This window comes from Cyprinodon variegatus, unplaced genomic scaffold, assembly GCF_000732505.1.
Source record: "Cyprinodon variegatus isolate N-32 unplaced genomic scaffold, C_variegatus-1.0 Scaffold119, whole genome shotgun sequence".
In the NCBI taxonomy this organism is placed as follows: Eukaryota; Metazoa; Chordata; class Actinopteri; order Cyprinodontiformes; family Cyprinodontidae; genus Cyprinodon; species Cyprinodon variegatus.
Genome location: NW_015150572.1, coordinates 900,126 through 912,775, shown reverse-complemented (window position 1 = coordinate 912,775; position 12,650 = coordinate 900,126). Strand labels below are relative to the sequence as shown.

Below are 12,650 nucleotides of genomic sequence, written 5' to 3'. Positions count from 1 at the left end.
ATTTCAACCGGTCCGGCAGAAGACCGCCATGTTGAGCCTGGTTCTGCCAGAGGTTTCTTCCCGACCGGGAGTTTTTCCTCTCCACTGTCGCTTCATGCTTGCTCATCATGAACAGGTTCTCTCAACCTGTGATGATCAAACTGGACTTCCACCTTCCAGGTTCCTGAGTGAAGCTCTAGTATTAGCTTACACAATCCACTGGATCTCCCCATAAAGCTCAGCATACCGTCTCACTAACCAGCAGTCTACAGACTGACCAACTTCATCTAACTCCACTCCACCACCAGTTTTTTGCTCCTGTTCATACATATCTATCAAAATTAAGTGCTGTCTCCTGCCGAGGTCTGAGCGCCAAAGATAAAGTGATTGTGTCAATAAATTTCTTCTTATTGTCTCTTTTCTCTATGTGAGTTTTTCAGATTGAACTGAAATCTATCAAACTGTACATTGTTAAGGATAATGTGTCAAATATGCTTTTTTCCCCCTCTACCTCCCCAATGTGGCTCCTATCTTTCCACAGAGATAAAAGGCAGCATCCTAAGGAACCGCCTCATGACGGGGCCCCTGGCTGCCAAAAGGATGCGCCTAACAACAGCGTTCTTTGGCACGCCTGGCTTCAGTCAATCGTTCCCCTGAACAGCCCCCCACAATGTATGTGATGTATGATTAATGGCTTGTACTGAAACTGAAATCTCAAATAATTTGAGCATGTGTTGTTGTTTTCTATCATAGTTGATTGCCATACGCAGGCATTTGCCACACTACCCCACAACCTCTGATCGGTATTTAATCTTTAAATCTTTTTTTTTACTTAAAAATAAAGCAGTTTACAGATGAGACACACACAATTCTGCCCCCTATCTCGGCTTGCTGCATGATGACAGATCTTCATGGTATGGTAGTCATTCATTTACTGTCTGGAAAGCTGTGCTAAACAAATTTTGTTTTGTATACACTGTGTATACAAAATGACAACAAAAGTTGTCTTAGTCTGCATTGTATCAGCAAATTAATATGATTTCTAGTTCATTGTTAACATTTAAAATCCTAAATCAAATTTTCTGTCGGATTTTGTAGCTACAGTAAACCGAGCTGAATTCTGTTTAACTTTAATGGTTGACTTACGTCAATCTGCCTCAGTGATACTGCTGCCCTTCCAGCTGATCACTCATAATTTAATAAAAAAAAATGAGACCTAAAACTTTCATTTTAAACTATATGAACCTATGTTAAACCAGCTGTCTGTGGGAATGTGTTGCATTGTGTCACAGCTGGGAAACAGCCATATACTTCCCGTTCTTATTTTTGTGATAGTTGGAGCAGAGCAAAGCGTTTCTTGGTTATTTTATCTGGCCTTATGGTAACCACTGTTTCCCAAGAGTGTAAAACCGCAGATTTGGAAAAGCAGCAAATTCTGCAGCTCTGCATGGGAATGGATGGAGATACACCATGAACTTACAGATATCTGATATATTAGTATATGGGTAAGTTGTTAAAACTCCAAAAGAGATACCTCATATTTAAAGCTGATGAAGCAACTTCAAATCTTACTGTCTCTGTACAAAGAAAACATGCATTTAATACACTTGCTATATTAATCCCAAATTTGAAGGTTTCCATAATGTATAATTTTTAAAACAGAAATATAATGATAATGTTTTAGTACTCAATCTGTTGTAGATGGACCACTACCAAGCACTTGTGTTTAATGTGGGAAATATCAATCATTGTATGCTTTAAAAGACAAAGCACATAAAGCCACTCCCTGTGAACACACTTATCAACAATCTGACTGCAGAGGGCATAGAGCAATGATCTGGACGTAAATCTTTCACAACAAATATTTTAAAGTTTGTTTTCCAAAGAACAAAAAAATGTATTGAATTTATTCTTCAGCTTTGGCTCTTTTGTATGACGTTTCTCCTTAGTCTTTTTCCGATAATGTAAAACCACAATAAGAACCATGTTTTGTGGGTAATGTTGTGCAAACTTACCAGATGATTATGAATATATTGAATAACTAGCTAATTAATAGGCTGTTATACTCAAGGGTAAAACCAATTATTCATTATAAGTTATATGATTATAACTGTAATTTTCTTACTCACCAGGGTTCTTAGTCTTTTACATAAAGGTTGGACTGCTGGATTTCCTGTTAAAATCCCATTGCCTTCACAAATTTAATAATTTAGACTATGGCTATCAGCAAAGTTATTGATCACCAACCAAATAAATGTGATTCCTGTTCATTCAAATGTTACTCAAAAGAGGGTGGATCTGACCTGAGTGATAAATCTTTCACTAAATAAAATGGTACCTTTATTAGCTCGGGGTCAGCTAGAACAGAAGGGTTAGGAGACTCACAGCATGGCTGCTAGCATAGGGCCGGAAATTAGGTAGCTTTGAGCTCATGATGTATAGATGATCTATTCTACCTATCTTTCACCCAAGCAGAGTATTTGTTAAGCATCAGATGAAAGAGGGGAAATAATGTTGAAATTTTGCCTCAGTGATATGGAGGAAACAGGGGTTTTGGTTCCACTCTGGAGTGTGATTCATTTCCCTTGGTTTCCTTACAAGGAAACACAGTCAGCTCATCCAAAGAGTATTGCTAGAAGATATTTGAGATATTCTATTGCAAACAACAGAAGGAAACTTTGCAGGGCTTAATTTTGTAACTCACAGTAGCCTTAGAAGAGGGTTTCCCCTTAAGGCAGTGGGTAGCTTTTAGCAGCAGCTGAGATTGCAGCAGCACAGCTCCAAATTGCAGCTGGACCAATGGGTCACGGTCCCGTGCTTTCACCGTTCAATGCTGCTGCTCAAAACCAATGTGTTTTGGCAGGGTGGCTTATGGCTGCTCCTATGTTGACTGTTATTTGGGCCCAGCTGTTCTCGAGGTCATCCAGAACTGGATAGATTCTCCTCTGGTTAAGCAGGCAGGTTTACCAAAACAATATGTTCAATCTCGCTTAAAATGCATGGAAAACAAGACACTATATTCATCTCCTCTGAATCATAGGCAGGTGCAGTCTGAGTGAATACAGACTCTTCTCCAGAGGGGTTTTGCTTCAGCTAAAAAAAAAATGCTTGTGTCTACCATTTGAAGCCCAAAAGCTAAAGGACAGAGCCAGTTCGAATTGAGCCGTCTCCTTAAGTATGTGGCAGGGATGTGATGTCAGGATAAGTCGTCATCGTTGACATTTGATCCTCAACAGTAATCTTAAGAGTAATGGTCTCCACTCCTAAACATTTGCCCTACAACCTGCTGTTATCTTCCATTTACAGGATACTTGAGACACCTTTCTTGTAAAACTGTAACTTGATATAAAAGAATAAAAAAAAACAGGTAAGAAAATCATTTTGGTTTCGGAAATCCTGCAGCATAGACACCATGGGGATGGACCTAATTTAGTTTCTTTTTTGAGTGTGTTTAATGTTTTGCCAATATACTGTAGCTCAATGTCAATGTCCCAGAGCTATATGATAGACCAACTGCAGACCATTATTGTTGTTGCCATAAGGTTCCCCTTGGTAAGCTCTTGGTACTTATACTGCACACAGGGCTGTCAACTCTCACCCATTGGAGGAAAAAAATGCTTTACTGCACTAGCTTAATAAAGGAACATTTTTCTAAAATTCTGGATGATTATTTCCTTATACCTAACGACATCATCTTGAAAAGCTGTCTGTTTTGGTATGTGGTAAACAACAAGTTGTGCAGCACTTAGTCGAAACACAAAGAAAGTAAATTACTGGATAAAACAAATTATTTTGATGGTTTTTATTTATCTTTTTTTTTTATATCAACAAGCCATAACAAAAATGAACTTACGTTTTGACAGCAAGTATTCAAATATAGCTCAGTTAAACACAGGAACCCTTGAACCTAACCTGAACTGTTGTTATTTTTCCCCAGATATGTAAATACTTAAATATGATTAAACAATGGCAGGACAATTATATTTACATCTTTCAAAAATATACAAACAGAATGATATGTGAACCAAGTGTTTAAACAGCATTTATCAACTTGTATGGGTTAAAAAAAACAACATACAAATCCACAGTTGTTTTAAAAGACACAGTTTGCAGATAAACTTGTGATTTTGTCTGAGCAGATTCTCTTATCTGTCATTGCCTCAAATAAATATTTTGCTTATAGTAAAAAGAAAACTGCGATGTTTTATAAAAGTACAGAAAAAAAAAACACTAAAAACTATATACTGCAGCCTTAATGCATCTTGGTAGAATATGATGATGTTGCTCCTGAGGTGGGAGTTGCTGCAGTTATTTTCATTGAGTGTTTTTTGCGATTTGCCTCCATCCTGTCAAGAAAAAAGACCATGGGTTAACATTTTGTATCCCATGAGTTTTCAGCTTTAACACTAATATATGTACTATGTAATAAGGTAAGACACTGACATCAATAAAGCAGTTATCGTCCCATAAAATATATTTAATAATTTCTTTAGGTTCTTGTTGGTAGCATGACATTTTTTTTTTTACTTCTTTAGATGCAATGATGGGACTGCTAACTGTTCAGTGTATTACAAATACTGCAACTAGAGCTAATATCTGTGTATTCTTCAATGTAAGACTATAAAAAATAGCTGTACAAAACTTTTTTTTTCACTTACCGTTCTTTTGCTTGCAGGAGTGCAATGGTGAACTTTGACTTAGGATCAAGACATGTCTTTGTTTTATTTTTCAGGGTGACACTGTAATAAAATAGTAATAATGTAATCATCAGTGTTAATTCTGAATTTTTTGGGTCAGTTGTTGTTGCAGGTACTTACATTACTTCATATCTGTTGCAGTATGGACGAGGTTTATACTGTATGACATCAGCAATTAGAGTGAGGTTTATTGCTTTGGGTATTTGTTTCGGGTTTGGACATCTGCATCTTCTCATAGGTACTTTGGGAAAAAAATTATGCATAAATTAAGAACAGTTTATGCCCCATTTAGAAAACATTTTACACAGATTTTTAATCCAAATATTCAACAGAAAAAAACATTTTTATGATATACTTACTTGAGTTGCAGATGGTGATGGTGATGCAGGCCAGAAGAAGTATGCATTGAAATGAAGGATTCATGTTTGTCATAAATTGTAATAATTAGAGAAATTAGGTTTGGCTGTGGCTATCTCCTCTTCAGGATCTCCTTTCTCTGTGAGTGTTCCTGCCTGACTGTGGACAGCCACCATCTTCACCCTTTATACTCTCACAGTTGTCACATTTGTATTCTTAAGAACTGATAAAAAAAACAAAACTGATGACCCCTTTTCTAGTTTCACTACCCCCATACTGTAATCTGCTTTCCTCCGAATCAAGAGGAATTCCCCTGTACCGTTAATGAACTTCCTATCATGAAGGGTGTTAACTGACCTTGGAATGTTAGAGTGAATCCAATGTGCATTCTTAAGCTTATGCTGGGAAAGAATCACTGGCTTCTGTAGAGCTAGACCTACTGTTTCTATTTCTTAAAAGTCAGCAACTCATCACAGTAACGAACTGAAGAAAATGTCACAAGAAACAATTGCACATATGTCTAATTTAGAGCCACTTATTGACTGAACTAGTACGATTTTTTTCACTGCAGTTGGAAAAATGAGTGGAGTAATCCAATGTTCAGAGGTAGTAGTCTGCATACCATTAACATTGCAAATGTTTATTAACTATTGTTGTCATTCTGTTATTTTGATCCTGTCTGTTTGCATTGCCATCAATGCAAATCTTCCTTAATCAAAACATTTTCCATTTTTCTTGACAAACTTCTCCAAACCCTAATCCCGGGCACCCAATGTAATGGCTATCAGGACCATATTTCCAGGATCAATCAAATGATCAAAATTAACATAAATAAAGGCCTGCACTTTTTAGTCTGTAATCAATCTATTTAACGAGTTTGCCTTGGTTAACTGATTCATTGAAAGTAATTAACTGCAAGAGTAATCTAGTTAATTGAATATAAATCAATTTAAATCTTTTGCCAGAACAGTCAAGAGAAAGTAAGAAAGATAAAAAACAGATTGGTGAATTGCTTGTGGGTTCTCCTGGGGTAAAACCTTTATAGTGCACCTTTTCAGCATGATGTTCACCACTAACCACACAACAACAGAGAGTGAGATAAAAATGTTATACTGCAATAAAATTAGGGTTTAGATATCTAGCACTCTCCTGTAGCTGGGAACATGTTCTCATAATTTTCAGCTGGGAAACCACTAAATACTTACACTGTAGTTTACATTTTTTCATTGCCTTCCTATGAAAACCAGTGATAATTACAGCTTCGGGACTCCAGATATGTGGGGTGTTTGCTGACTCAGAGAGTCGTTAAGATATTGAATCCTTCTCTTTTCCTGGGGTGACAGTAAAACATAGCTGTGAGGTCTTTGCTAAGTTCAGCCAAAAGACTGGGGAAATAAACTGCCTCTGAGGCATTTCATGTTTACAATTATCACTATTTAACAATTTCCTTATTAATGCACTTCACCTGCTTAACTCTTTGCAGCTCCTAATCATCATTCATCTCCTCCACCTGCCAGTTTCCCTTATACTGGGCTCAGTTCCAGCTATCATGGCCAGATCATTAGATGTTCTATTCTGTTGAGTTCTGTTTATTCCAAGGTTCATGTCCAGGATCCTGGTGGCCAGTGGAAAGAGGGTTTTGTGTCTGTCTCGTCTCCTTCTCATCCACTGTTCCTCCCCTGCTGAGTCCTCTGGGTTTTTGGCTCTATACGCAGGGAGGTTCAGTTTTTATCCAAGGAGGAGACCAGTTTAAAGGTCCTGCTCAAGTTCTGGTTCCACGTCCTGTGCTACCCTCTGCCACTGAGCCTTCCCGTCTGCACCTGATCCTGTCTGCTCCTGTGCGTGTCCTCCTGGTTACGCTTTGTAACTGTTGCTGAGGGTTAGAGTTTTTCTAGCCTCCGACCAGGATGTACAGCATTGGCAAACATGTTATTAGGCCCTAGATTTGTACAGGTTGTGGAGGAATGTGCTGTGATTTTATAGGGCCCAGCAACCAGGGATGCCAATTAAATGTTTTGATTTTATGTTCTTTTGAATTCCCAGCCAGCTGGGAATTTATATTTCTGATACTTTAAGATGTTTATTGCTGTAGGGGTGGTAAAATATCTTATTTAATCAGATAATATTTCGGCTGTTATATACCGTTTATGAATACAAGCCCTAATCGCTGTGTATTAGAACAATAAATGAAAGAGTGATTCGAGCACTAATCATGGTCAAACAGTTATTTCTGCACATACATGGAATAAATTCACCACAACTTCTGTTCATAATATACGATTTTATTAACAAAAATCATTCAGCTCCAAGTCAAATATATTTCAGTTTAACACTCTCAACTAAGACTAGTAAAACTAGACTAAACTAAACTACTATGTACAAAGAGCAAGGGAAGCATGGTTGAAAACCATATTACAGTTTAAGATGGATTTTGTGTTTTAAACCCAAGCTTATCTGGAAGAATTTCGGATATGATCAAATTAGCTTTTCACTAATTTAGTGAAATTGGAATGCTTTCAGACGAATTCACAATGCAAATCCATGAGGTGAATAAAACATTATTTGGCCAAATAATGTTTTGTTAAATGATTTTCTTAATCAGGAACCAATAACCTTTAGTTAATCATTCTTTACCCTCTTTGAAACAGCTAGCAGTGAATAGACATCAGGATTCCTCTAAATGACTCTTTTTCATACTTGGTAATTGTAATGTAATGAGCATTTGAGGAACACATGAACACTAATGTTATATCAGTGTTAAAACCCTTATTGAATAAAGCTTGTCCAAACTTAAGCAACAGTTTAAGACATATTCCTGTATAGTATAGCATGCAGTCAATTCTGTTTTTACTCAGCAGTAAACACGTGATATGATTAACATCATCATAAGACATATTGTTTGTTCTGTCCCTAATTATGCCAGACCTGCAAACCTTTTTGTCCACTTTTGTCATGTCCAACAAAAAAGTCTATAAAAGTAGTAAAACTGCTGCTTTTCAAGCTAAAGTAAGCCACAGTGCCTTTTATGAGCTGTATTTTATTTTGTGTTTTTTTCTGCCTTGTAATAAAACAAAATCAGCATCCAAACTTCAAAAATATCAAATATTCAGCTTCGAACTGTGTGCACTGATCCAGTCTCAGCAGTGTATTTCACTCTTACGGAAGCCGGTAACATGGCTCTGCTTTATGCAACGCAGCCATGTCTACCCTTGTTTGAAACCTTATTTGATTGGCTAAATAGCCAAACAGCCCATGTGGTCTTAACCAATAACAGCAGGACTCTATGAGGCGTAATAATCAGTGCGTCATTGGCTGACAGGAAAGGAGCGCTTGTGACACCTCAGCGACTGTCCAAGACTCAAACAAAAAGTCATACAAAGATGCGGACACTTTTGTCTTGTAGGTAAGACGACGATGTAAAGAAACATACCAAACATTGCATGCAAGTTTTTGAGGAAGTAAGTCTTATTACCAAGATGCTAAGCATTAGCTATGACCAGATGTTATGTGGCGATTTTCTCATCGGGGAATATTTTTTATCATGAATACTCTTCATTACTTTTAAGCTGTGGACCGTTATGGACAAATGGAGTATAAACAATAGAATATTGGTTTTATAAAGGTGCTCCTGGATGCCTTCAAAGCAGAGTGCGAAATATGGGGGGCTCAACCCCCGCGATTAACCCATGAGACCCCCTAAAAGCCTCAAAAGCAACATTTAAAGGGGGTCTTACATTGTGTCAAAAAATTTAAAATAAAATGTTTTGTCACAATGGTCACTAAAATATTTTTAAGCTCAACATGTCCAATATCCAAAATTCAAAACATTTATTCACAAATATGTTCAATATTTTGCAAAGTGGAGCCAGCCAATTCTGTTCGCGTATGCAAATTAGCCATGTGCTTTTCTGCACTTAATAACACGGGCAACGTGGAACAGATTGCGTGAAGACAGCATGTCTTCACTCCTGTTTGTGGACCTCAATGGACCTCCTCTGGACAAATTTGACCCAGTTCTATTTGTCAGAATCCGGATTAAAGCAGGACATGGCCTCTCTTCTTCCTGGAAACCAGGACAGCAACCACAAGAAGTTGAGCCGAGGCATCTTTGGTCGGTTCTAACTTAAGGTAAGATGCTATTTTATAAATTGTCCTGTATGTAGGCTTTGTGTTTGGTTGTGGTCTTAGTGAAGCAGCCTAGCCCTGGAGTTGGAGAGTGATTGTATATGTGCTGCATGCGTGTGTGTGTGAAAGAGAGAGAGAGACAGACAGAGAGACAGACAGAGAGAGAGACAGTCTTTGTGCGTGAATGTGTTGTCATTGACTGAGTGTCTGTTCAGGCTCTTGCCCGCCCCACCAGATTCACAAAAAGCTTCATTCTCCAGGCTGTCAGGAAGGTGACCCCCCTGCCTCAAAAAAAAAAAAAAAAAACGCACACTGCTTCAAAGGTATGCTGCTTTGAAATCTATAGATTTTGACATGCTGCTATATCTGTGTAAACTGTCCTTTGGGGCTTGGTGTATCCATAACATGAACTTCGAGGTTGAATTGTGGAGAATCTAAGGTTTCCAACGATGTCTAACATGTCTATATTGGTAAAAATTTTACCAGTTTAATTTTCATGCATTCTGAGTTATTAGTTGTAAATGCTATAAAATGGTTGCCGGCAATCAGGTGGGTTTTGAGTATCTTCCTTTTTTTTTTTTTTTTTTGGCCCATTCTCTATAAACCTGAGTCTCCACTGTTCATGTAAATCTTAGCAGGTCCATGGTTTTTGAAATGCTCTGAAATAAACTCCTACACCACATCCAAAGTGTCTTTGCTCTCCTTTTTCAGACATGCAGTGTATGCAGATGGTTAATCTAAAAATGTATTGCATAGAAAAAACAGTTTTGTTCCTTTCTTTGAATAATTTTTAATGACTTAATAATGTCTTAACTTCATGATCATGTGATGAAGACGACGTGAAATTATTTTATTTTCATCTTACAAATCAAATTAATTCTCAATACAAGAAAGTCAGTCATAGCATTAGGGGGTTTGCAGCTAAACCACTGTGCAGGATTACCAATCTGATTTTAGGAATAATTTGTGAGATACAGCAACATTTAACAAACAATAGGTACATGGTTATGCATGATTTGATACAGCTTTTGATTAGTTAATATCTGCATTAGGTAATGAAATGAGACCTAAAGAAAATTTTGAAAATTATTTTCTTTCTGTGAAAATATGGGGTTAATGGAGATAATGCAAGGAGCTAAAAGTGGTGGAATACAGTATCAATCATACCTTGAAAAGGTTAGTTAAACAATACAGTGTACACCGATCTCAGATAATCTAGTCCCAGGACCTGTTTATTGAGCGGATAGAGCGCTCTGCACTCAGTCACCTAAGCTTGACTGGGCACGGAGCTTTGAGTCTCAATTGGCAGTGGGATCCTGTCCAAGGAGAAGAAGAAGGGATGAAAAGAGAAAAAAAAGTAGAGCACTTGAACAAATAAATGATTTTTACATTTAAGCCATATGAAGTATTGTCTGCATTTTTTGATGCCATTATATAGACCATACTTGTGGTGTTATACTAGTGTTTCTTTTGCCTTTTTCAACCATTTTTAACCTTTTTCAAAAGAGTTACTTACCGATGTGAGCCAAGCTTGTGGTTCTGACTTTTCTGGAAGAGACTGTGGTGATTGGGTTGTGCTGCTCTTAACAAGCCTGGCAGAAAAAAATGTGAACCAACTTTTTAAATCTGTCAACATTTATTAAGTGAACCCCAATTTAAAATAAAACCATAAACTTAAAGCAACACTGTGTAACTTTTAGCAACTAGACTTCCAGGTTTGATGAGTAGCTTTTAGTCAAACGTAAATGAAGACTTGTTGTGCAAACATTCAGTGCATTCATGCAGTGTACGGAGTTGATATTTAGTTCCTAAATTGTGGTATTATTTAAATTTGCTCTTTAACAGTTTGCCACATCTTGGAACCTACAGTAAATGTGTGAGTGAATTTGTCTGTGATGGTCTCACAAAAACAGTGGAAAATTGTAAAGTAGAGGGAAACTAGTATTTGCCATTAAGACGCTGAAAACCGTGAGAATGACACACACACACACAACATTCAATTTTTTTAAGAACTCTAATAGACTACTGCCTCCTACTGATAGTAGAAATACAATAAAACTTTATCACTTTAGATGTGATGATATGATCCCTGCTGGCTGTTCAATGCATGGCAGCTACTGCAGCTGCACATGATTGCATGTTTAATCCTTTATGTGAAACTTAATTGACAAGTATTCTTAGAAAAGGACTTCTTGCCTTACCGTTTTTTTGCTTGCAGGAGAGCTTTGGTAAACTTTGAGTTTGGATCAAGACAAAGCTTATCTCCATCTTTCAGGATGACTCTGTAATTAAAGAATGATAATTACATCCTTAGTGTTTATTCTGATCCTATTGGATATTTCTTTTTGCAGGTACTTACATCACTTCATGGTTGCTGCAGTATTCATGAGGTTTATAATCTATGACATCCATGATGAGAGAGGGCCTTATGCGTTTGAGTCTATTTAAACACATGCAGCGATTGGTAATGACTGTAAATGAAGAAGGCAATTTAAACCCAACCAATATAGTTTTCATAAATTTAAGTAATGAGTAGAGAGCATCTTTTGCACAGAATACAGTTTATTCCCAATAAAGCAAACATTTTCTGCATTATATATACATATTTTTAATTACAGGGTTTAACAGAAAAAACATCTTTGCACAGCATACTTACATGCTGAGTTGCAGATGGTGATGCAGGTCAGAAGAACGATGCATTGGATTGTAGGATTCATGTTTGCCTCTAATTGTAAAAATTAGACAAATTTACTTTTTTGCAGGGATTCTCTCCACCTCAATGTGAATCTGTGAGTGTTCCTGTTTGTCTTGAACACCACCCCCTTTACGTCTTATACACTCAGTCATCAAACATGCCTCAAGAACTGATATAAGAAAAATCCTGTTCTTGCACTTTCACTACCCCTATTCTCTGAAATAGGGAATTACTCCATCACAGTGAAGCTCAAACAGATCTTACTACCGCTGCTGTTTGTGTAAACCTAAGTTGTACTCTTTATACATGCTGGAACAAAAACACTGGCCTCCGTAGAGCTAGACCTAATTTTTATATGATTCAGAGAAATCAGTAATTTGTCTCTGTGACGGACTGCTTTGCAGCATGTTACATACAAGGGAGATGAATGATGTGGACTGCCTTTATGGTCTTTTTTATTTTTATTTTTTTAATCTGATGTACAGGATAACTTTAGCAAAGAAAATCCCTTTATTATCCCAAAATGTGGGAAATTGTGGTGTTAAAGTGTCTAAAGATAACAGAATAAGTGACAGTGTGAAGAAAACAAGGTATTGTACTGTGCAGTGTTTTTTACAATACAAATGCTCTGTATCTGGAGAATAAATAATCAGTTAAAAGCTGTGGACATTTTTACAGTAATGGATATGTGAAAAATAGCAGCAATGCCAGATATGTGCAAAAAAATGACAGCAGCATGTTATTTATAGGTATAGATACGATCTTCTATTTCCAGGTGGATCACATAAATAAGTGGT

The 12,650-nt window shown here is 37.1% G+C and overlaps 1 protein-coding gene across 2 annotated transcripts; it reads right to left on the bottom strand.

The window, feature by feature from the left end:
- Window positions 1–10,402: 10,402 nt before the first annotated feature.
- On the bottom strand, window positions 10,403–11,971 carry LOC107085242 (interleukin-8-like). 2 transcript variants are annotated; one of them, XM_015375463.1, is made up of 5 exons: window positions 11,815–11,971; window positions 11,518–11,629; window positions 11,360–11,440; window positions 10,675–10,750; window positions 10,403–10,474 (listed from the first exon to the last, which is right to left on the bottom strand). In XM_015375463.1, the coding sequence occupies exons 1-5, from the start codon at window positions 11,873–11,875 to the stop codon at window positions 10,457–10,459; spliced, it is 348 nt and encodes a 115-aa protein (XP_015230949.1). In that variant the 5' UTR covers window positions 11,876–11,971; the 3' UTR covers window positions 10,403–10,456. The 2 variants fall into 2 exon arrangements, with proteins under 2 accessions (XP_015230949.1, XP_015230950.1); XM_015375464.1 differs by having other exon boundaries at window positions 11,518–11,598.
- Between the last annotated feature and the right edge of the window lie 679 nt (window positions 11,972–12,650).

What these genes read in the sequence shown, in the direction of transcription:
- LOC107085242 (XM_015375463.1), bottom strand. Translation starts at nt 11,875, where the DNA reads ATGAATCCTACAATCCAATGCATCGTTCTTCTGACCTGCATCACCATC. An exon ending in TGCAGCAACCATGAAGTGAT is followed by an intron (nt 11,441 to 11,517) that starts GTAAGTACCTGC and finishes CTTTAATTACAG; the next exon opens with AGTCATCCTGAAAGATGGAG. An exon ending in CTCCTGCAAGCAAAAAAACG is followed by an intron (nt 10,751 to 11,359) that starts GTAAGGCAAGAA and finishes TTTTTCTGCCAG; the next exon opens with GCTTGTTAAGAGCAGCACAA.